The 23797-nt window shown below is 41.3% G+C and overlaps 1 protein-coding gene across 1 annotated transcript in view; it reads right to left on the reverse strand.

The window, feature by feature from the left end:
• Itch (itchy E3 ubiquitin protein ligase) overlaps positions 1 to 23797 on the reverse strand; it is an 88171-nt gene that overhangs the window by 63824 nt on the left and 550 nt on the right. The window contains exons 2-3 of the mRNA XM_005363088.3: positions 18835 to 18911; positions 394 to 484 (exon numbers count right to left, since the gene is read on the reverse strand). Of these exons, the coding sequence (XP_005363145.2) occupies positions 394 to 463 (70 nt within the window). The 5' untranslated portion in view covers positions 464 to 484; positions 18835 to 18911. The remainder of the gene's footprint in view (positions 1 to 393; positions 485 to 18834; positions 18912 to 23797) is intronic.

The following is a 23797-nucleotide window of genomic DNA, read 5'->3' on the forward strand; positions in this document are numbered from 1 at the left end:
TTTTGGTTTTGGAGCCTGTCCTGGAACTAGCTCTTGTAGACCAGGCTGGTCTCAAACTCACAGAGATCCGCCTGCCTCTGCCTCCCGAATGCTGGGATGAAAGGTGTGCGCCACCATCACCCGGCTGATTTCTTTTTTTAAATTTAGACGCATATATGTGTATGTGAATGTCACATATAAGTGTAGGTATCCTCAAAGGTCAGTTGAGGTTATTGGGTCCTCTGGAGTTGGAATTGTGAACTTCCATGTATGATCTTGGTACTAGAAAGTGAACCAGGGTCTACTAGAAGAAGAGTAAGTGCTCTTAATCACTGAGCCATCTCTCCAGTCACCAAGATTATTTTTTAATAGAGGAGGCAGAGATATAAGGTATTGTACCTTTTTAAGTCTTACCAGTGATCTGAAGTTGTGATTTCATGGTCAAGCTACCCACTGAATTAAACTGCGATCCACTGTCAGACATACCATCAATAAGACAGCAAACCTGAAAACAAGACAAATGAGATACTATTAGCATCAAAATTTTCCATTTAAAAATATGCAAATAGGGCTGGAGAGATGGCTCAGAGGTTAAGAGCATTGCCTGCTCTTCCAAAGGTCCTGAGTTCAATTCCCAGCAACCACATGGTGGCTCACAACCATCTGTAATGAGGTCTGGTGCCCTCTTCTGGCCTGCAGGCATACACACAGAATATTGTATACATAATAAATAAATATTTTAAAAAAATTAATTAGAAGAGATGAGCAAGAAATCCTTTGTTATTTAAAAAAAAATATGTAAATAGCTAGACCTGGTCTTTCATACTAAATGCTTCATAATAATTAGTGGTCTTCACATTGCTAAACACAATTTTTAACTCTAGTATTTGTTCTGTTATCAGTAAAATTTAAACTTCTTCCTCTAGTATAAACAATGCTCTTCCCTTGAGTTCCCAAGACCCATTTTCTAGCTCTATGGTCTTCTGATTATTTCTTCTCCACTGCTTTAAAGATTCCTTTTCTTGGGGCAGAAGAGATGGTTCTATGCCTAAGAACACTTGCTGCTCTTACTGAGGCCCCCAGGTCTGTTCCCAGCACCCACATGGAGGATCAGAATAATCTGTATTTCCAGTACTAGAAGATCCAATGCCCTCTTTTTGCCTCCTCAGGCACCAGGTACACAGGTGGTACACAGACATATATATGCAGGTAAAACACTCATACACATAAAACAACATAAATTTTTAAAGTGTCCTTTTCTTCTCTCTGCTCCTAATGCTGGCTTATGCTGGATCAATTACTAGTTCTCTCTATCTATATTCATTCTCTTGAGGACACTATCAGGTCCTAGAGCTTTAAACTGCATCTATATAAAAACATGATGCGGGCTGGAGAGATGGCTCCAGAGGTCCCGAGTTCAATTCCCAGCAACCACATGGTGGCTCACAACCATCGGTTATGAGATCTGATACCCTCTTCTGGCCTGCAGGAATACACGCAGGCAGAACACTGTATACATAATAAATAAATAAATCTTTAAAAAAATGACACAACCAACTAAATCTCTGGCCCAGATCTTACTTCCAAAACCTAAAAACTTCACTTGGTTATCTTAGCAATCTCATACTAAATACACCCCAAACTCAACTCCTGATCTTTTCTGCAGACCTACCTGAGTACTCTCCCCAGTAGGTCTCAATTCTATCTTTTAGATGTTCAAGCTAAAAACTTTGGGATCAATCTTGACAACTTCCCTGCCTACAAATTAAGTATATCTGATGCATTAGCAGTCACCTAATCTTGAGAGAAATGAGATATAATGTAAAAGTTTCAACTCTGCATTGTATGATGTTACTGTCTATTCCCCACAGGGGAAGGAACCCTGATTGCTCTTTGGGCTGAGGGGGGGGACATAAATTGGGGGAGGGGGAGGGTAATGGGAGGCGGTACCGGGGAAGAGACAGAAATCTTTAATAATAAATAAATTAAAAAATTAAAAAAATAAATAAATAAATTCCCAGCAACCACATGGTGGCTCACAACCATCTGTAATGAGATCTGGTGCCTTCTTCTGGCCTGCAGGCATGCAAGTAGGCAGAATACTGTATACACAATAAATAAATCTTTAAAATAATCTTTAGAAAAATAAATCTTTAAAAAAAAAGAAATTCTATAAAGCTAAAAATAAGCTGGGAAACTGACCTGTATCACTGACAAAATGAAAACTAGGAAACCTTGTAAGTGAAAAAAAAAAAAACTAACAAGAAAATGTTTTATCTAAGAAGCCAACTTTTGGGCCGGAGAGATGGCTGCTCAGCAGTTGAAAGTTTATACCACTAGTGAAGAGGACCTGAGTTCAGGTCCCAGCACCCACACCGGGTAGTTCACAACTGTCCGTTCCAGGGGTAAAAGTTCAGTTCCAAAGGTCCCACACTCCTGACCTGCAAGGACATCATACTGAAATGTACCATTCACACAGGGAGATGCAGACAAATAATTAAAAATAGAAATAAAAGCACTTGGGAGGCAGAGGCAGGAGGATCTCTGTGAGTTCGAGGCCAGCCTGGTCTACAAAGGGAGTTCCAGGACAGGCTCCAAAGCTACAGAGAAACCCTGTCTCGAAAAAACAAACAAAAAAACATAGAAATAAAAAAAATCATTTTTAAAAAGTAAAAAATTAAAAGCTAACTATCATTGAGTAAGTACTGAAACTTGTCCACACAAAACATACTCATGGGTATAAGACGAAATGAGTGTTTGGTACCTTTGGAATTCAGGCACAATTAAGACAAAGAATATATAAAAAGATTTTGACTTTCAACTTGTTAGAAGTTTAGGAGCTGTAGTAGACAACCTCCAAGGGAGCCTAACGAAGCCTTCCTTTAAGCACTTGTATTCCTCTCCCACAGTGGAATGCTGGCCTCTGTGACCAACAGAATAGGTGGAAGTAAAAATGCTTTTTCCAAAGCTATATCATGCATGCCTTTAATCCCAGCACTCAGGAGGCAAAGGCAAGCAGATCTCTGAGTTCAAGGCCAGCATGGTCTACAGAGTGAGTTCTAGCTCTGACTCCATAGCTACTGAGAAACCCTGTCTCAAAAACACAAAAACCAAAACCAAAAGACAATACAAGTTTTGTCTTGCTTTTCAGGACCATCTGCTCTGGGAGGAGCCAGCACCACACCATGAAGATTTCAAGCAGTCCTAAGAGAAAAGGAGCTGAAGGTCCCAAATGAGAGCCAGCACCAGTTTACCAAACAGGAGTAAGAACGCGGAAGCACACAGCTCCAGTTCCATCAAGACAAAGCTGAATGAGGGCTGCCATCCATCCCAAGAAGCCCTGAGGCACAGCAGGCAGACAAGCTGCTCCCATTTTCTGACCCATAAAAATTGTAAAAATATATCAAACAGCTGTTAGTTAAGCAATTATGTCGTGTGGTGAGTTATACACTACAGCTATGGAAATCTATCATTCTTGACAAAAACTGTTTAACCTGAAGCCAGTAATAAAGAAATAATTATAGTCAAACTGTACAACACTCTACAGATCAACTGACAGAGATGCTCCCAAATGTGAGCCTCATGAAATACATAAGAGGTAAGAGGACTCTATAAAGAAAAAGCCTAGAGACAGTCCAATTTAACTCTAGAGACAACTGCGGATCTCTAGGAGTTGGACACCAGCTTGTTCTACATAATCAATTCCAGGTCAGCCAGTGCTACATAGTAAGATTTTATATGTGTGTGTGTGTGTGTGTGTGTGTGTATGTATGTATATGTATATATATTTGTATATATACATATTTGTATATATATGTATATATATATATACATATATATACAAAACAAGATGTGTTAATACTATTACACTATTATAGTTACTGTTGTGTAGCAATTTCCTCCAAAACAAAACAAAATATTCCATTCCATCTTAGAGGGGAAATTCAGGAAGTCTCTGAAGCTGGCCACTCACTAAACCCTTCCCTCCTGAAAGACAGCTTAAAGACTCCTCAGGCCAGCAGAACTGCCTGGGAAAGACTCTCCAATCCATTGAGCTGTCTCCAAATTGTGCGGTGAGCTCCTGGTTTCCAACTTTCATGTTCTGTTGTCTCCCATGCTGGGGTGGCTTTTGATGATGCAGCCATCTTTGGGCCATTTCTGCTCCTGTAAATACCTTCACCCATACTCCTGTAAGTAACCCCAATAAAACTTCATTGGTTCACTAAACTGGGCTTCAGTGGTATCTGTATTTTTTTTTTCAAAGATTTTTATTTATTATGTATACAGGGTTCTTCCTGCATGTATCCTACAGTACAGAAGAGGACACCAGATTTTATTACAGATGGTTGTAAGCCACCATGTGGTTGCTGGGAATTGAACTCAGGACCTCTGAAAGAGCAGCCAGTGCTCTTTGCCTCTGAGCCATCTCTCCAGCCCCCCAATTTTTTTTTTTGTTGTTGTTGTTTTTGTTTTTCGAGACAGGGTTTCTCTGTAGCTTTGGTGCCCATCCTGGAACTAGCTCTTGTAGACCAGGCTGGCCTCGAACTCCCAGAGATCCACCTGCCTCTGCCTCCCAAGTGCTGGGATTAAAGGAGTGCGCCACCACCACCCGGCTTGTATCTGTACTTTCATCTATTGTTGACTCCCTATCTGGCGTAACTAGACAATTGTTTGCATCTCCACAAGAACATGGGAAAATTTCTTCTTCTCAGAAGTAGTACAAAAACTTTTGAGGTAAGATGATGACTATAAGCTTCGTTTATTTAGTTTCTTTTTTTTGAGACTGCTTGTCTAATTTTATGCATTATATTTGGTGTACACACATTTGTGTATGCAGGCATATGCATGTGTGGAGATCAGAGGCCATAAGGTTTCCATCCTCTATCATTCTTTGCCTTATTCCTTTGAGGCTGAGTCTCTCCCAGAACCTGAAGCTTGTATTTCTGTTGTTGTTGTTTTGTTTTGTTTTTTAGCCTGCAAGTCCCAGTGATCCTCCTGGCTGTGACTCCTCATTGGTGCTGGAGGAACAGGTGATATGCAACTTGTCACATAGATGCAGAGATCCAAACTCAGGTCCTCAAGCAAGCACTCTTAACCACAAGCCATTTCTCCAACCCTGTTCTTTAGCTTGCTATTTTTGTTTGTTTGTTTTGACACAGGGTCTCACACTGCACTTCAGACTGTTCTGAAACTCACTGCATAATCCAGACTAGCCTTGAAATCCCAGCAATCCTCCTGCCTCAGCCTCCTAAATATTAGGAGTGGAGGCATGAGCTTAGACGCTTGTACACAGCAGAACAGGACAAAAGAGACTCTGTCTCAACAAGGTGGAAAAATGAGAAATGACTCCAAAAAAAATCCTGACTGCTACCTGCACTGCCCTGACTCTACATACACCCCCTCCCTCTCTCTCTCGCGCGCACACACACACACGCGCACACACACACACGCGCACACACACACACACACACACACACACACACACACACACACACATTTTCCCTGGATCTGGAAGCATAACTCAGAGGTAAAACACTTGCTTAAATACTAGTACCACAAAAAATGTTGAAAAACTTTTAAAATTAAATAAATAAACAAAAACATCACTTGGGGATAGGAGGCTACTGGAGTGCTGGCTGAATTGACATACAAGCACAGGGATCTAAGATCAACCTCCAGTACCCTCATAAAAATAGGGAGAGTAGCATGGGCAGAGACAGAAGGATCACTCAGGCTTGCCTGCCAGCCTGTGTAGCCAATTGGTGAGCTCCATGTTCAGAAAGAGACCATGTCTCAAAAAAAGTGGAGGTGGGATGGGGGTAAACAATAGAAGAAAATACCAGACACTGACCTCTGGCCTCCACAAGCACATGCACATTTTCACGTATGTACATACACAAAACCATTAATTAGTAGAGCATAGTAGTACAAGACTATAATCCCAAAATGCAATCGGCAGGCTTGAGTCAGGAGAGAATGTCCTACCCAGTAAGACTCTGTCTCAAAAACAATAGAGCAATAGATTGACAGGTAGGTAGGCTGACAGACAGGACGTCATAAAACAGCGCTTGGGCTAGGACAGTAGACTGGTAGTAAAGCAACTGTCTATCATGCACAAAGCCTTGGTTTAAACTCCAGCAATGTGCTCAAGATCCTAGAATGAAGCCCCAACATTGTGTTGATGTGTGTGTCCAATACTGTGGAAAATGAGTTAAGTAGTGTACCTGCCCAAGATTCATATCCATTCAGAATCTTAAAATGTGACTTTGTTCTTGTAGGGTCTTTGCAAACACAATCCAATATAGTCACCCTGGATTAGGCTGGGTCCTAATTCTGAGAAGATTCAGACATAGGGCATGCAGAGTGCAGATAATGTGAGGGCACAGAAGAATGCCATGCAGAAAAGAGTCACAGACGAGAAAGATGCATATGCAAGTCAAGGAACACCAAAGATTGTTGGTAAGCAGCAAAATTAAGACCAATTAGGGAAAAGATGACAGCTTTTTTTTCCCCGAGTGGTTAAAATACTGTTTTAGATTCTGGACTTTTACCTAAACTGTGAAAGATTAAAGTTTTATCACTTATAACCTCCCAACTTTGGGGCAATTGAGGGAGGGGATGCTTCTTTCTGGTTTTACAAGACAAAGTTTCACTCCATGGTCCCATCTGGTCTCAAATTCAGTCTCCAAAGTGCTGGCATTGCAGGAATGAACTACCATGCCCAGCTTATACTGTTACAGTAGACCTAGGAAACCAACACACCCATAACCCACATTCCTATTTATACAACATTCTTTTTTTTTTTTTTTTTCGAGACAGGGTTTCTCTGTAGCTTTGGTGCCCATCCTGGAACTAGCTCTTGTAGACCAGGCTGGTCTCGAACTCACAGAGTTCCGCCTGCCTCTGCCTCCCGAGTGCTGGGATTAAAGGCGTGCGCCACCATCGCCCGGCCTCCAACATTCTTTTTTTAAGGCAGATTCTTATACTTGTAGTTCAAGCTAGCCTCAAACTCATGGAAATGCTCCCCTCTCAGGCTCCCAAGTGCTGGGATGACAGACAGGAACCAGCTTCATATATTACTCTGTGTGATGGTATCTTGTTTGTACTGTAACAAATAAAGCTTGCTTAAAAAAAAAAAATCAGTGTGAAACGAGCCACTAGCTAGCCGTAGAGGCCAGGCAGTGGTGGCTCACACCCCTTTAATCCCAGTACTTGAGTCACCTACTTTTAATCCCAACATTTGGGAGATGCAGACAAGAAGGGTTACAGCTGGGTGGAAAGAGGAATATAAGGTGGGAAGAGACAGGAGCTCAAGGCATTCAGCCTGAGGATTCGTGGAGATTGAATCTTGCTCCCTTGGTTCAGGGGATTTTATAGAGGTAAGAACTAGAGGTTGGCTGTTCTGCTTCTCCAATCTTTCAGATTTCACCCTCTAATATCTGACTCCGGATTTTTATTATTTTTTTTAAATATTTATTTATTTATTATGCATACAATATTCTGTCTGTGTATATGTCTGCAGGCCAGAAGAGGGCACCAAACCTCATTACAGATGGTTGTGAGCCACCATGTGGTTGCCGAGAATTGAACTCAGGACCTCTGGAAGAGCAGGCAATGCTCTTAACCACTGAGCCATCTCTCCAGCCCCCGGATTTTTATTATTAAGACAAATAAGAAATCACACTACAATTCTGTTTTAAAAATTATTGTAGATTATAATTACATCATTTCCCTCCTCTTTCTTCCCTCCAATCCCTCCCCATGCTCCCCATATAACCTCTTCCTTACTCTCAAATTCATGGCCTCTTTAATTATTCATGTGTGTATGTATGTGGTGCTACATAAAGAAATATGTATATATCACTTTAAATGTCAAAATTGAAAAAAACACTGTGGCTCAAAAGCAGCATAGTCAAGCAGTAGTGGTGCATGCCATTAATCCCACCACTCTGAAGGCAGAGGCAGGAGGGTCACTTTGAGTTTGAGGCCAGCCTAGTATACAGAGTTAGTTCAAGGACAGTCAGCACTACACAAAGAAACCCTGTCTCAAAACAAACAAACAAAAAACCAGAAAGAGTAAAAATTGCTGGGAAGTGAAGGTAGAAACAACTACAAAAGATGGAAAGTAAAGGACTTCTTACATGTGTCTGTCAAAATTCCAAGAACTGTGTGTACTGAAAAGATAAATATAGTATAATCTTAATAGGGTTGATTCCAAGAAAGCAAAACTGTATTCCAAATGTGATGAGCAAAAACATGCTACTGCCAGGCATGGTGGCAAACCACTTTAATCCCAGTACTCAGAAGGCAAAGGCAAGTGGATCTCAGTTCAAGCCTGGACAGGCTGCTCCACATAGTGGGTCCAGGCCAACCAAGGACTGGTTGGTCCACAAAGTGGGTTCAGGCCAACATAAGACACTGTCTAAAACAAACAAAAAGCTGTTAATCTTGTTTATATAATTAAAAAGAAAAATCAAAACTGAGCAGGGGAGATGGTTCCATGGTTCAGATCACTTGCTACTCTTGCAGAGGACCAATCCCCAGTACCACATGGCAGCTTGAAATGTCTGTTACTCTAGTTCCAGGAGATCTGATGCCCTCTTCTGGCCTCCATAGACTCTGCATACACACACACAGTATACTTATATACACGCAGGCAAAACATTCATATACATTAAATAAAAACATAAGTAAAGATTAAAAAGAAAAAGCAAAATTACCCTTAACCCTCCCCTGCATCTTAGGAAGATCTAAGATTCATTCTCTTTTTGCAGAGCCTCCTTTCCACCCACATCTGGTTAATTTATGTCTCCAAAATCCTTTTCATTTTATTTACTTATTGGTTTCAAGACAGGGTTTCTCTGCATAGTCCTGGATGTCCTGGAACTTGCTCTGTAGCCAGGCTGGTCTCAAATTCAAAGAGATCCACCTGCCTCCAACTTCCAAGTGCTGGAATTAAGAGTGTACATCACCATTATCTAGTTAGAGGAAGCACTCTTGAGCCATTTCTCCATTCCTGACACTGATTTTTTTCTTGATAAAGTATTGTTATTTATAGGTATTTTACCTGCATGCATGTATACACTTCACATATGCCTGATACTCAAGGAGTCAGAAGAGAGCACCAGAAGATTTTAGGTTGTGTGAGTGCTGAGAACTGAACCTGGAGCCTCTACAAGAATTCTTGACCATAGAGCCATTTCTCCACCCCCCCAAAATACTGAATTTTTAAACCACATTTCAACTCTGTTTCCATCTCATAGCTCTAAAATATGTAAGGTAAACAGATGGAGGCTCTGCATGAATTTCCTATGGGGTTAAATGCCTTTCCATGTATAAGTTTTTTAAGACAGTCTCAGAGTCATGTAGTATTGACTAATCTCAAACTTCAAAGCCTTCAAAAGTGGCATATATGATTTTTTTTAAGCCTTCACAATCAACAGAGAGACATTTGATTCTGGGGGCTGCTAAGCTAAACCAACATATGTGTGTTAAAGGTATCTTGACTTCAAAATTTGGGTCTAAGAATATGTTGTTTTAAAAGAGGTTCTGCTTTTGGTTCCACAAAAGATAAAAACCTATAAATTCCTTCCAGACTAATGTGGTTTAATAAAACAAGACCCCCCCCCCAAAAGGTCTCCATAAACCTTAAAAATACTTTACCCAACACACAGCAAAAAAGTTTAAAATAAAAAAACTACGCCCAAATTCCCAAAATGGTTGTTTATAAATGTCTGCTTTCATTTAAAGGGGGTTGATTATAAGTAATTAATGGTCACACCCAATTTCTAAAAAAAAAGGGGGGGGATATACTATAGAAATGAATAGTTTACACTGGTATGGAGTTTGGTCTAGTAATACAAATTTTTTTTTGTAATACAAATTTAAGATCAATTTGTAACACTGTATATGTATTTCTCCTCTTGTTTAAGGTATTGTTTGTGCAGCTCATTTAAAAGTGTAATGTATAATTAAAATTACAGATTAATAGTCATTTATAGCAGTCAAACTTGTAGTCATGTTTGTTAGGTTTTCTAGATATACAGAGATATATTTCGTATAGACAGATATTCTTCAAACCTTTCAAAAGAGATGATGTAGGCTTCCCCTCTGTACGCTATGAATATGTTTTATTACCACTGGTTAATAAAGAAACTATTTTGGCCTATATCAGGTCAGAACAAAGCAAAGGCAGGAAATCTGAACAGAGATATAGCGAGAGAGTAGGCAGAGTCAAGGAGATGCCATGTCGCTACCAAAAGGAGAAGGTTCCTAAACCTTTCTGGTAAGCTGCTGTCTCATGGCAATACACAGATTAATAAAAATGGGTTATTTCAAAATATAAGAGTTAACTAAAAATATGCCTGAGTCATTGGCCAGTGTTGTAATTAATATTGGTTTTGTTTTTTTGTTTGTTTGTTTTGTTTTGAGACAAAGTTTCTCTGTAGCTTTGGAGCCTGTCCTGGAGCTAGCTCTTGTAGACCAGGCTGGCCTCGAACTCACAGAGATCCGCCTGCCTCTGTCTCCCACGTGCTGGGATTAAATATGTGTGCCACCAGCCGGGCGGTGTGAGTTCTCTGTGAGTTCAAGGCCAGCCTGGTTTACAAGAGCTAGTTCCAGGACAGGAACCAAAAGCTACAGAGAAACCCTGTCTCGAAAAAAAAAAAAATGTGTGCCACCACCGACCGCCCAGCAATTAATATTGTTTTTGTCTGATTATTCAGGTCTGGGTAGTCAAGAACAAAAGAGCAGCCTCAGTTTACAGGAAATATACAACTAGCCCGACCTAGTGAAAATAAGAGTTCTAAATCTAATCTATTGCTTATAAGTATGTCAATTAGAAACAATCTTTCTGTTTTCAAGACAAGGTTTCTCTGTAGCTTTGGAGCCTGTCCTGGAACTAGCTCTTGTAGACCAGTCTGGCCTCGAACTCAGAGATACGCCTGCCTCTGCCTCCTGAGTGTGCCACCACCACCGGCCTAGAAACAATCTTAAAATAGGGCCAATTCTTAATACTTCCTATCATTTGGAAACATTTATTATTATGCTAGAAAATATGACATGCAGAATGTCTAATGTAGAAAGGAAGAGCTACAACACGAGAGGAAAAGTAAACCTTAATATCTTCCTGAAAGACAAAGAAGAGAAGAATGCAGAGGAACACAGACACATTTTCCAAAGTAACTCAGTAATATATTTTCATATAAGCAAGAGTTACCACCTCGGGGACTGGAGAGATGGCTCAGCGGTTAAGAGCACTTACTGCTCTTCCAGAGGACCTGGGTTCAGTTCCCAGCACCCACATGGCAGCTCATAACTGTCTGAAGATCTAGTTGCAAGGGATCTGACACCTTCACAACAATGCATATAAAATAAAGTTAAATAGACCATAAAGATATTAAAAAAAGATTTATCACCTTTTTAAAAAAGTATGCCTTCTATTTCTAGAGAATTAATATGTTTGAGAGGTTGGAGGAGGAGGATTCCCATGGATGGCATACCAGCTTGGGCTTCCAACTAAGATCCTGGCTCAAAAAGAACACGAAAGGGTAGGGATGTGGCTCAGTTGGTACAGTTCCTCAGGTAAGCAGACCTAGGTTTTTTTGGTTTTTTTGTTTTTTTTTTTTTTTTGTTTTTTGGTTTTTTGGTTTTTTGAGACAGGGTTTCTCTGTGGCTTTGGCGCCTGTCCTGGAACTAGCTCTGTAGACCAGGCTGGTCTCGAACTCACAGTGATCCGCCTGTCTCTGCCTCCCGAGTGCTGGGATTAAAGGCGTGCGCCACCATCGCCCGGCCAGACCTAGTTTTGATTCCCCAGTACCACAAAGTGGTAGTAGAAGTTCAACAAGTTCAAAGTCAAAGGGACTGGTGAGTGGCTCAGCCGGCAAAACACTTGCTGCACAAGTTTTACAATTTATGTTCAATACCTGGAACCCATATAATGGTAAAAGGAGAGAACCAACTCTAAAACATATTCTGGGGGCTGAAGAGATGGTTCAGTGGTTAAGAGCACCGACTGCTCTTGACACAGGCATAAGGGTAGGCAAAATAACAATGCATATAAAATAAAACTAAGAATTATCAACAAAACATTTTGACCTCCACTGGAAAATGACCCCACCCATACCCAATGATAATAAATAAAATTTGTAAAGTTCAAGGTCATTCTTTGCTATGTGTGGAGCACAAAGCCCACCTACAACACAAGTCTTTGTTTCAAACAAACAAGCACTGGTAATAATAAGGAGCCAATGCTACCCGAACAGTTGTCCCCTTAGAAGAGCAAGAGTTCCAAAGTCCAAAAGGTTTCAATCTGGTATATCATTACAGGCTTAAATGTTTATCTAGCTTTTCAAACACTCAAATCTACATTCTCCCTACAAAGGTTTTCTACATCTATATAACTTTAAAGTCAAGGTTTTTCTAAATGACAAGCAAAGCTGAGATGATGCTGGCAGCCCATAACAAACAACATTTCATGCTTTCTGTAAGCCAAGTCTGGTTCAAGGAGAGACATGACACCTAAGAATATTCCTAAATTACAGATGAAAATTAGGATTGTGTGTGTGTGTTAATTTACAGATGAGAAAACTAGGGCACAAACAGGTTACACAATTTGGCCAAGGTCATACTGCAAACATATGAAAACCCCAGTCTCCCTAACTCTAAAGCAGTCAATCCCTATAATGTGATTAGTGTCCTTTCCTATAATCAAGACTTTAGAGCTTTGTCCTTATTTACACTAAGGACTAAGAAACAAAATAATTTACCTAAATGTAGACGACAGATAAAGGTGCTTGCTGCCAAACCCAACAATTCAAGTTTGATCCCCAAAACTCACAGGGTGGAAGGGGAGAACTGACTCCTGCAATTTATCCTCTGACCTCCACGCGTGCACGACAGTACATCTGCCCCCGACACAAACACACGCAATAAAAAAGTTTTGCTGGGTGATGGTGGCACACACACTTGAGAGGCAGAGGCAGGGAGATTTCTGAGTTCGAGACCAGCCTGGTCTACAGAGTTCCAGGATAGCCAGGGATGTAACACAAAGAAACCCTGTCTCAAGGAAAAAAAGAAAGAGAGAGAGAGAGAGAGGAAAAAGAAAAAAGTTTTCTTTAATAAATGTGAAACCCAATAAAATAATAACTATTTCTTCAGATAATAACCTTACTGTGAGGCTGAAGGATGGTTTAGTGGATAAAACACTTGCTGTGCACAAGCGTGAGAAACTGAATTCAAACCTAAGCACCCACATAAAAAGCCAGGGATGACCACACCACAAACACCAGTGTTGTGAAAAACACAGGCAAGACAACTGCTGGGGTTGCCGGCAGACAGACTACTCTAAGTTCTGTGAGGGACTCTATGTTGACAAGACAGCTGATGTCCTCCTCTGTCCTTGGAGTATAGGCACACACATGTACAGTCACCACACACAAACACACACCAAACAAAAACAAAAAAGAGAAAGACAGCCATTGTTAGACTTTCTGTGACTAAGCTCAATACACAGGAGTTCCTACTATAAATGTCAGTGTATGAAAACGCTGCTCTTTTCTGGAATAGAAAAATATCTAAATATTAGGATAATGTTTCTAGGTGTGGGAACTACACGTTTCTTCATAGCAAACACTGCTTTTTATTCTTGCTTTCTCTTTTCCTTTCTTCTCTTGAGAAGGGTCTCAGTAGACCTAGGGGTTTCAAACTTGCTATATAACTGAAAACGACTATGAATTTCTGATCCTCCTAAGTGCTGGGATCACTCTGCCATGCTTGTGGGCTGAAGCAATGGCTCAGTGGTCTACCTACACTCCCAGAACCATAATTCACTATTGTTTTTAAATACAGTCCAGGTTGGTACTTAGCAGAATGGCACTTAGAATAACATTCAATTATTTTAAAGAAACCAGGAACCATGAGATAAACATCTTAAATTTCAATACCACCCAACCTTTTAATAATATTTATTATATTGAAGTGTGGCTGTTGGCAAGTAGCTTTATTTTCCTAAACAAAAACCCAAAACCCTACAAAGTCCTTAAAGCAGGGGGAATTTCACGTTTGAGTAACGCTCAGGACCTCATACAGAAGCAGTTCAACAAACACTTGTGAAGTATTATCAACTTAAGCCAGTGTTGTGGTCCACGTCTGTAATCCCAGCACTGGGAGGTAAAGGCAGGAGGTTAACGAGTGCAGGACCAGCATCAGCTACACAGCAACTTAGAGGCCAATCTGGATTACATGAGACCCTCTTTCAAAAAATAACAAAACCCACTAACATTTCTATGCTTTGTTTCCTTCAAGTCTTTGTGCCAAAGTTTAAAGCAGAAGTTAAGACAACATAGCCTTTCATTATTTTACTCTTTTGAAGACAGGGTCTCTATGTAGACCAGGCAGACCAGGCTGGCCTCAAACTCAGAGATAGCCACCTGCCTCTGTCTCCAAGTGTTGGAATTATGTCTGCCTCTGGCTTCTCATTTGTAAAACAGTGACTATTAGAAAACCTCACATTACTGGTAACAGTCATATCATGATGTCAACAAAGCCCTAGAAAAGTAGTGACTCAGCACACGAAACCCAGGGCATAGTCAAAGTGGACAAGAAGGCATCTGAGAGGTCGCGGACAAACATTCAGTAAGTAGACAAGGGAGCGTGGGGCACCCTTGGAACTCTAGCACTTGGGAGGATCAAACTTCAAGGCCATCCTTAGCTAAGCGGTGAGTTGAAGGCCAGCTTTAAGCTACCCATTTTTTTTTTTTTTTTTTTTTTTAGGGATGTGGTGGTGGATATAAGACTCTGAAAGATTTAAATCAACTGCCCAAGATTACAGAATACAAAAATTACAATTTAAGTCTTCCAAGTATCTTTCCAAAAAGAACTGCTTCATGAGCTGGGGTAAAAAGGCTACTTTGAGGAACATTTTGAAGATATTTGGAAAAAGAAACAATCTTTATTAATACACTTCTTTTAAGGAAACTTCTTTACTTCTGATAAGATAGGCCATGACTGAAGGGATGGAAGTTAATTTGCTTCTTTTATTGCAGATAACACCTTCTTTTCCCCCTTTTTAAAGTCTACATATTTCATTTTCACACCTTGTAACAACCTGAAACAACTTCTTTGCAACCTCATTTAACTACTCTCCCTTGTACCCATTTCCTCTCTATTATCGGTCACAAATCACATCATCATATCCTTCCTTTCTCTCCAAAGCTATCAAAAAGAGCAGCTCAGTTAAGCAAGCATTTGATTACAGCAAATGAGATTCCTTTACATAAGCCAATCAAAGCCTTCTTCTGTCTTAAGCATTTATAAAGCAACTAGTTAACACAAACATAAACTAAATCAAAAGGTCACACAGGTGAGAGAGTAACAAACACTAATGCTCACAGTGAGGACAAAGCATGAATAGGTATGCCAACACATGTGGTAATGACAGTGATTGGCAACAAAGTCTCCAGGTTATAAGGCACTAATCCTCAGGAACCACTTTCTTTTCTGTTCTTTCATTCTTTGCTTTTCTTCTTTTTTTTTTTTTGGTTTTTGGAGACAGGGTTTCTCTGTAGCTTTGGTGCCCATCCAGGAACTAGCTCTTGTAGACCAGGCTGGCCTCGAACTCCCAGAGATTCGCCTGCCTCTGCCTCCTGAGTGCTGGGATTAAAGGCATGTGCCACCACCGCCCGGCCTTTGCTTTTCTTCTTTTGGTGTATATTTGTGTGTATTTTTTGAGATGAGGTCTCAGGTAGTGCAGGCTACCTCATACTTGCTATGTAAACAAGGATAGCCTTACACTCTGGATCATCCAGCTTAGGTTGCCCTAGAACTCACTATGTAGACTATAACTTACAAAGATCTGCCAGTCTCTGCCTCTCAAAAGCTAGGATTAAAGGAAGAATGTGCCATGATGCCCTGGGTGTGCATATGATGGTCACAGGACAACTCCTGGGAGTCAGCTTTCTCCTTCTACCATGGAGTCTTGGAATCTAACTTGAGTCACCAAGACGTTCAACAAGCACTTATATTTGCTGCCCCATCTCACTGGTAATGAATGCTCTGTGTGTATGTGTATATATGTGTGTGTGTGCACTCACTTGTGAATGTGTGTAGTATAGGATACATGTATTTTGGGTATATAAGTATTGAGGCTAGAAGTAGACAGATGTCAGCTTGCTTGCTTGCTTGCTTTCTATCTTTAAGCCTGAGGACAATTTTATTAGAATTTAAAAAAGAAGAATCTGAGAACAGGCAAGCTGCAAATTCCAGCAGCTGTCAGAAGGGAAATGACAAGAGGAAGAGAAAAAGGCATGCCATTTAAACCAACATGTTCAGCACTGGAGGCTAGCCGTGTGATGGAAAAGCAGTACGGATGAAAGTGGGGAGAGGGCTATAACTTCAAAAACAAAAAAAAAGAGTGAAAGCCCAGCGTACCATGGAAAGTGTGATTTGGAAAGAGACAGAGGGAAAGGAAAAGGAAAGACTCAGAGAAGAGGGTACATTTAACACAGTTATGTGGCCTTAGTTCCATAAGCAACTGCCCAGTTCTCTCCTGTTTTACATCTTTATTTCTTAAGACTGGATCACTCTCACTGATCCTGAGACCCACTGATATTTCTAGGCAGGCTAGTGAATGAGTTTAGAGATTTGTCTGTCTCTGCTCCACACTCCCCAGTGTGGGCGGGAGTTACAGGCACAAGCCACTGTGCCTGGCCTTTTAGGTGGGTTCTGGTGACCCAAACTCCAGTCCTCATGCTAGTTTTAGGCAGACACTATACCAACTAAGCCATTTCCAGAGCTCAAATTTTACTTTTAGTGAATTTCAAGTCCCTTATTATTACTGGGTTTGGAAGGAGATAAGAAGACAGAAAGTCTCGCCAGGTAGCCCAGGCTAACCTCAAATTCACAAGTGTCCTACTTCAGTCTTACAAGAGCTGGGATTACAGTTATTAGCCACTATGTCCAACAGGTATTCAAATTGTATTCATTTGTAACTCTAAGTTTGTATCCTTTGTCCAATACCTCCCCATTTTCTGTACATAACTCTTGGTAGCACCCTTCTCTCCATTTCTAAGAGTGCCTTTATTCTATATATAAGTGAAATCATACATTTGTCTGTGCACTATTTTACCTGACATAATGTCTTTCAGGTTTATCTATGTTCTTCCAAATAGGCAGACTTCCTTCTATTTTAAGGCCAAATGATACTTCCTATTACACATATTCATCACATCATATATGTGTGTATGTTCACATTTACCCATTTATCTATTAACAGACATAGCTATGTTTCTATTATCTTGGTTATTGTAAATAACACTGCACAAACCTGTAGCAGTGCAGGTATTTCTCAGAGGTAGTGATTATAATTCCTTTGGGCATATACCCCCAAATTCCCTCTTAAGTTCCCTTACCTAACAGTGGTAGTTCACTTTCACCTGCACTACTTCATTTTATATTTTTCTCATTACCCTTCCCCCCATCTTTCTCTACTCTGTTTTGTTTTAAGGAGACAGAGTCTTACTGTGTGACACTGGCTGACCAGAGCTTGCTCTGTAAACAGGCTGGCTTCAAACTCACAGAGATCCACCTGCCTCTGATTCTAGAGTGCTGGGATTAAAGGTGCACCACCACCCACAGCTCTGCTCTTTCTTGATCTATGTTTATAAACAAGTCTGCATGTCTGCCTGCACACCAGAAGAAGGTGCCAGATCCCATTACAGATGATTGGGAGCCACCATGTGGGTGCTGGGAACTGAACTCAGGACCTCTGGAAGAACAGTCGGTGCTCTTAACCTTCAAGTCATTTCTCCAGCCCCTTTTATGTCCTCTTATATTATGTGAGTCTATATTATGTTTTCCTTAATAATAATACCAATTTATCCTATATTATAGAACTAGATGTCTTAAGCTATGAATTCATTTTCTTTCCTTTCTTTCCAAACAGGTCTCAATGTATCCCAGGATAGCCTCAAATCTACTACACAGCCAAAGATGACCTTGAACTGCTGATGATCCTGAGACCACAGGCTTGTGCACTAGGGACTGAATTTAGGGCTTCATGCATGTTAGGCGACAAGTGAACTCCAGCCCCTTAACTTCAATTCTGAGGATTTAATATGTATTATTTCATTTAGTCCTCACAATAATCGCAGAAAGGTAGAACAGAATCAATACATTTATATAGGAGAGATAACCTGAGGCCAGTAGGACTAAGAAGTTACACAAACTGTTGTTACACAGTGCAAAATCAAATCAGAGCCCCAATCGTTTCTATTTTCTACACTATACTATGCTGCCTTATTGTTAATTCTTCCATTTTTTCTTTTTGTTTTTTCCAAAGACAGGGTGTTGCCGGGCAGTGGTAGTGCACACCTTTAGTCCCAGCACTCAAGAGGCAGAGGCAAATGGATCTCTGTGAGTTCAAGGCCAGCCTGGTTTATAGAACAAGTTCCAGGACAGCTGAACTACACAAGGAAACCCTGTCTTGAGAAACAAAACAAATAAACAATCAGAGACATGGTTTCTCTGTGCAGCCCTAGGTGTTCTGGAAATCACTGTGTAGACCAGACTAGCCTCAAACTCAGAGATCCACCTGCCTCTGCCTCCTGAGTGCTGAGATTAAAGCCATGCGCCACACCACCACCCAGCAATTTCTCCACCTCTTATCCATCACATACGTGTGTTTGGGTATGTTTAAAGAGATAAATATTTATAACACAGCACAAGTGGAAAAAGCCAGTTGGTATAACCACTAGCTAACATTCTCTCCCACACAGCTCTCCACAGCAGTTATGAGACCAGGACTTGCCCCCTGTACCAAAATGAGCCCAAATGTCTCTAACAGGAATGTCAGCACACCTGAAGTTTTCACTGGCTGAGTCACTTTTTTGGGTTAAGGCGTTGTTTCCAGAAGGCCACTGTGAAATGCATGTTACCTGAAAGAAAAAAAGGATCCATTAACAAAGTACTCTGGTTAAATAGATCTGTGATTACCGTGGGAATCTAAAAAAAGAAAAAAAGGTCTTTATTTGCCCCAGCATAACGCCTTCAAAAAAAGTCCATGAGAAAGATTTTGTATATAGAATAAACAAAACTTCTGGGGAAATGACTCATGCACAGTATGGGGGAAACAGCCACTTGGATATGATGGACATCTGCAAATAAGGATGGCCGTATATACACATATTCTCTCCATAGGATCACTGAAAAGTCGATTCCTACAAGTCGGATGCTCTGGAGACAGGAACACAGCTGGGGAGCACTGATTAGCTGAGTATCATTGGTTTTAAAAAGCAACAAAAGAGCTAAGCTGGCCGTGGCTTTCCAACAATGGTCACTACAGACTGGAGGAGCGCAGGGCCCAGGACAGCTTCTCATCAGTGCTGCTGCTCATGAGAACAGCTGCAACTTCATTTTCAGGAGTGCAAACCTCTCAACCAGGGAAGGCCACAACTCTATTGGGTGAGTCCCTTACTAATCTATACTGACTCAAAATCAGTATCATTATCAACAATTAGCATATCTTTACTGAATGCTTATTATGAACCAATAATTTGGCCAAGCACTATAAAGAAAGAAAGAAAGAAAAAGCCGGGCGATGGTGGCGCACGCCTTTAATCCCAGCACTCGGGAGGCAGAGGCAGGCGGGTCTCTGTGAGTTCGAGACCAGCCTGGTCTACAAGAGCTAGTTCCAGGACAGGCTCCAAAACCTCAGAGAAACCCTGTCTCGAAAAACAAAAAACAAAACAGATGCTTTTAGTGGTATACACTCACTTAGGCAAACTGGAGAACTCCAGAGTTTAACATTTGGTTCTCATCTAGCTCTGACTCTTGACTAGTTTTAGGTAAAATATCTTCTTCTTCTTCTTTTTTTTTTTTTTTTTGAGACAAGCTCTCACTGTGTATATCTGGCTCACCTGGAACTAGCTATGCAGGCCAGACAGATGGATCTTTGTGAGTAGACTGTCTTCAAACACAAAAGCAGAATGCTAAGAGACTGGGCCAATGTATGTATGTGGCAGATGCACGCATGTGCATGCACATATACACACAGACTACCTACTAGATAACTGTTCACTGGAGATATCAGTCATCAATCATAGCATACTTCCCCAAAGAACTAACACAACAAGAATCCACTTTTTTTGGTGGGGGGAGGGAAGTAAGGATCTCACACTGAAGGATAGATTGGCCTGGATCCTCCCTAACAGTAAGTACTTGCAGAAGTTATTTCCAACCAAAGCTGGCCTACAACCTAAAACATATTTGCTACTATAAAGCAGACAATCTCTTCCAAATGTAAGGCTCAAGTACCAAGTTTCTGTGACTACAAGGAAAATACATTGAGAAAACATGGATTGATGTGCTGATGTCATATAGTCCAAAACTCAAGCTCTCTTCCAGAGATTTGACTCTTATTTCCCAAAGATGCTAATGACCATATTCTTTTTTTTTTTTTTTTTTTTTTTTTTTTTTTTTTGGTTTTTCGAGACAGGGTTTTTCTGTGGCTTTGGAGCCTGTCCTGGAACTAGCTCTGTAGACCAGGCTGGTCTCGAACTCACAGAGATCCGCCTGCCTCTGCCTCCCGAGTGCTGGGATTACAGGCGTGCGCCACTATCGCCGGGCTTAATGACCATATTCTAAGAGAAAAAGAACCCTTTAACCAGCCCAGCCCTAAAACAATCCTATCAAAAAGCATGGCAACACTATTGTGTCAGCAAAATGAGGGAGACCGGCTACAGTCGCTTTCGCCCTTTCGCTTTTACCACCAAAGCCATCTTCTTAAAACAAACACCAACTTACATCACTTCCTCACCACTTCCTTTCCTCAAAAACTATACCTCCTAACTACATAAAATTCAAAACAATTAGCATTGAACTTAGAAGTTTTCTAGAACTGGCTCCTTTTACCTTTCTGGCCTTGAGTCTCACAATGCCCTCCTCCACTCTGCTTCCTGCTTCCTGAACTCCTTTTCTCCCACATTCTACCTGACACACAGCCTTGAGACATGAAGGTATTTCCTCTCTGCGCTGCCTTCGCTTCCTTCACCTCTGCCACATTCCTACTTAACCCTAGGCCAATGGTGCTCAACCTTCCTAATGCTGCAGCCCTTTAACACAGTTCCTCATGTTGTGGTAACCCCCAACCATAAAATTATTTCATTGCCACTTCATAAATGTAATTTGCTACTGTTATGAATCATAATGTAAATATTTTTGGAGATAGAGGTTTGTCAAAGTGGTTGAGAATTGATATTCTAGACAGAACTTGAGATAGAAATTTTTTTTTTTTTTGAGACAAAGTCTCACTGTGTAACTCTGACTGGCCACTATGTTGACCAGACTGACCTTGAGTTCATACACCACCAAGCCTAACCCTCACAGATGGGTCTTGCATAGCTAGTTCCAGGTGAGCCAGATATACACAGTGAGAGCTTGTCTCAAAAAAAAAAAAAAAAGAAAAAGAAGAAGATATTTTACCTAAAACTAGTCAAGAGTCAGAGCTAGATGAGAACCAAATGTTAAACTCTGGAGTTCTCCAGTTTGCCTAAGTGAGTGTATACCACTAAAAGCATCTGTTTTGTTTTTTGTTTTTCGAGACAAGGTTTCTCTGTGGTTTTGAAGCCTGTCCTGGAACTAGCTCTGTAGACCAGGCTGGTCTCGAACTCACAGAGATCCGCCTGCCTCTGCCTCCCAAGTGCTGGGATTAAAGGCGTGCGCCACTAAAAGCATCTGTTGTCACTTCTGGTCTGTGCCTATTTATTGCTTAGAGAAGAGGTTAATGAGGGATTGCCACTTCCTTCAATAATTCCCACACTGGTCACTGCCACTTCCTCTCCTGTCTCAAAGCTTTTTGAGCTGTCCTTGATACAGCCATACCATTGTTTGCCTCATTAGTTCCCAAGACCATCCCAAATACCTGAGGCATATTTTCAAATAAACTGGTAGAAGCCAATCCTGATTACAAATCAATCTCAAACATGAAACCTGAAAACATCTTCCCGTTTTTTTCCAAAAGGTCTCAAGCAGTCCAGGCTGGCCTCCCCTCCCCACGCTACTGAGACTTAAAATCCTTGCCTACCCTACTTTTAAAAAATCTTTCCTGAGCTGGGCAGTGGTTGCACACGCCTTTATTCCCAGCACTCAGGAAGCAAAGGCAGGGGGGGGGATCTCTGTTAAATTCAAGGCCAGTCTAGATACCGAGTGAGTTCCAGATCAGTCATGGCTATACAGAGAAACTGTCTCTAAAAAACAAGCCGGGCAGTGGTGGTGCACGCCTTTAATCCCAGCACTCGGGAGGCAGAGGCAGGCGGATCTCTGGGAGCTCAAGACCAGCCTGGTCTACAAGAGCTAGTTCCAGGACAGGCTCCAAAACCACAGAGAAACCCTGTTTCAAAATACAAAAAAACAAAACAAAACAAAACAAAAAAGAAAGGAAAAGAAAAGAAAAAACAAGCAAACAAAAAAATCAAATCTCTCCTGGTCCAGCAGAATAGCTCATCGAGTTAGGGCACTTGCCTGATGACCTGAGTTTGATCCCTGGAATCCACAGGGTGGAAGGAGGAAACACTCTTGAGGATTACCTTCTGACCTCATTACACACACTAAAAATTTCCTGAGCCCACTGAGGCAGTGTGTACCTTAATCCCAGCACTCAGGAGGCAGAGAGAGGGAGATAAGATGAAGTCTGATGCCAGTCTCTGTTTACAGTGTGTTCCAGAGCTATATAGCAAGATCATGTCTCAAAACAAAAACAAAAAAATTAAAGGCTCTTGCAATATGCCAATGGATAAATTTTGGGATCATTGGTGAGTCTGTCTCTTAATGAATATAAAGCCATTTTTAAAAGAATGTAGGACTTCTTTTTTACTCTAGAATACTTGCTTTTGGTTTCGTATTATATCCTTGTTGATGTCTATTCTAAAGTCTGAAGTCAGGAACTCACAATGTACATTCACTGTTCAAAAAAGAATCTCATCTTTTCTAAAACCTGGAAAATGAAGCCGTAAGTAAACCTGTGTGTGATACACAAGGCTGAATCTCATCCAATTTGCCCCTCCCCCAAAAAAACTTTATTTCAGATGAGAACCAAGCCAGTTGCCAACCCTGAGAGTGAACATACACTGCTTTACCTACTTCTATGAGATCTCACGGATATAGAAGCACCGCACCTAAGAGCAGTGATGGGTGGCTAGGTTGTGTCCTCTAACTTGGGGGGGGGCTCACTCTTTTCTTCCCACTCCTCCCTGCAGAACAAGTTTACTACAGCTGTTAAAGAGAAACAGAAAATTCAACAAGATTAGGATTCTAGACACAACCAAGAAAACAAGAGATTGGGAGACCTGAGTTTCCAGTACTTTGAAAGTTCACCTGGTCACATCTCTAACTTTAGGCCCAATGCCTACTTCGGGTGCACTGACCCTTACACATATTTTTCTCTTTTGAAGCTGCAGCCCGGAACCATGTCTCAAAACTCCAATCTTCTACTTTTAAAGTCATGTCCTCATCAGGCTTCGACCCTTCAAATAACGCTCGCCTCTACTTTTTTCTTTGCTAAAGAAAAGTCCGCTCTCGGAAGGAAGGACAGTGACAGCTCCACGTCTGCAAAAGTCGGCGGCGCCGGCCTGGGCCGGGACCACTATGAGTGGGGACAATGGAGGGAGGAGGGGAGTGAAAGACTAGAAGGGGAGGCAGCCACGGGAGAGGGTCCTCCGCGAGTGGGAGCTTGGAAAAGTCCTGGGAGAGCTTGCCAGGTGGCTGGTGGGCCCGGCCACCGCCCCTCAGAGGGCCACGTCGCCCGGGCGGGCCGCTGCCACCGGGC

The sequence above is a fragment of the Microtus ochrogaster genome, linkage group LG8 (assembly GCF_000317375.1).
Source record: "Microtus ochrogaster isolate Prairie Vole_2 linkage group LG8, MicOch1.0, whole genome shotgun sequence".
NCBI lineage: Eukaryota > Metazoa > Chordata > Mammalia > Rodentia > Cricetidae > Microtus > Microtus ochrogaster.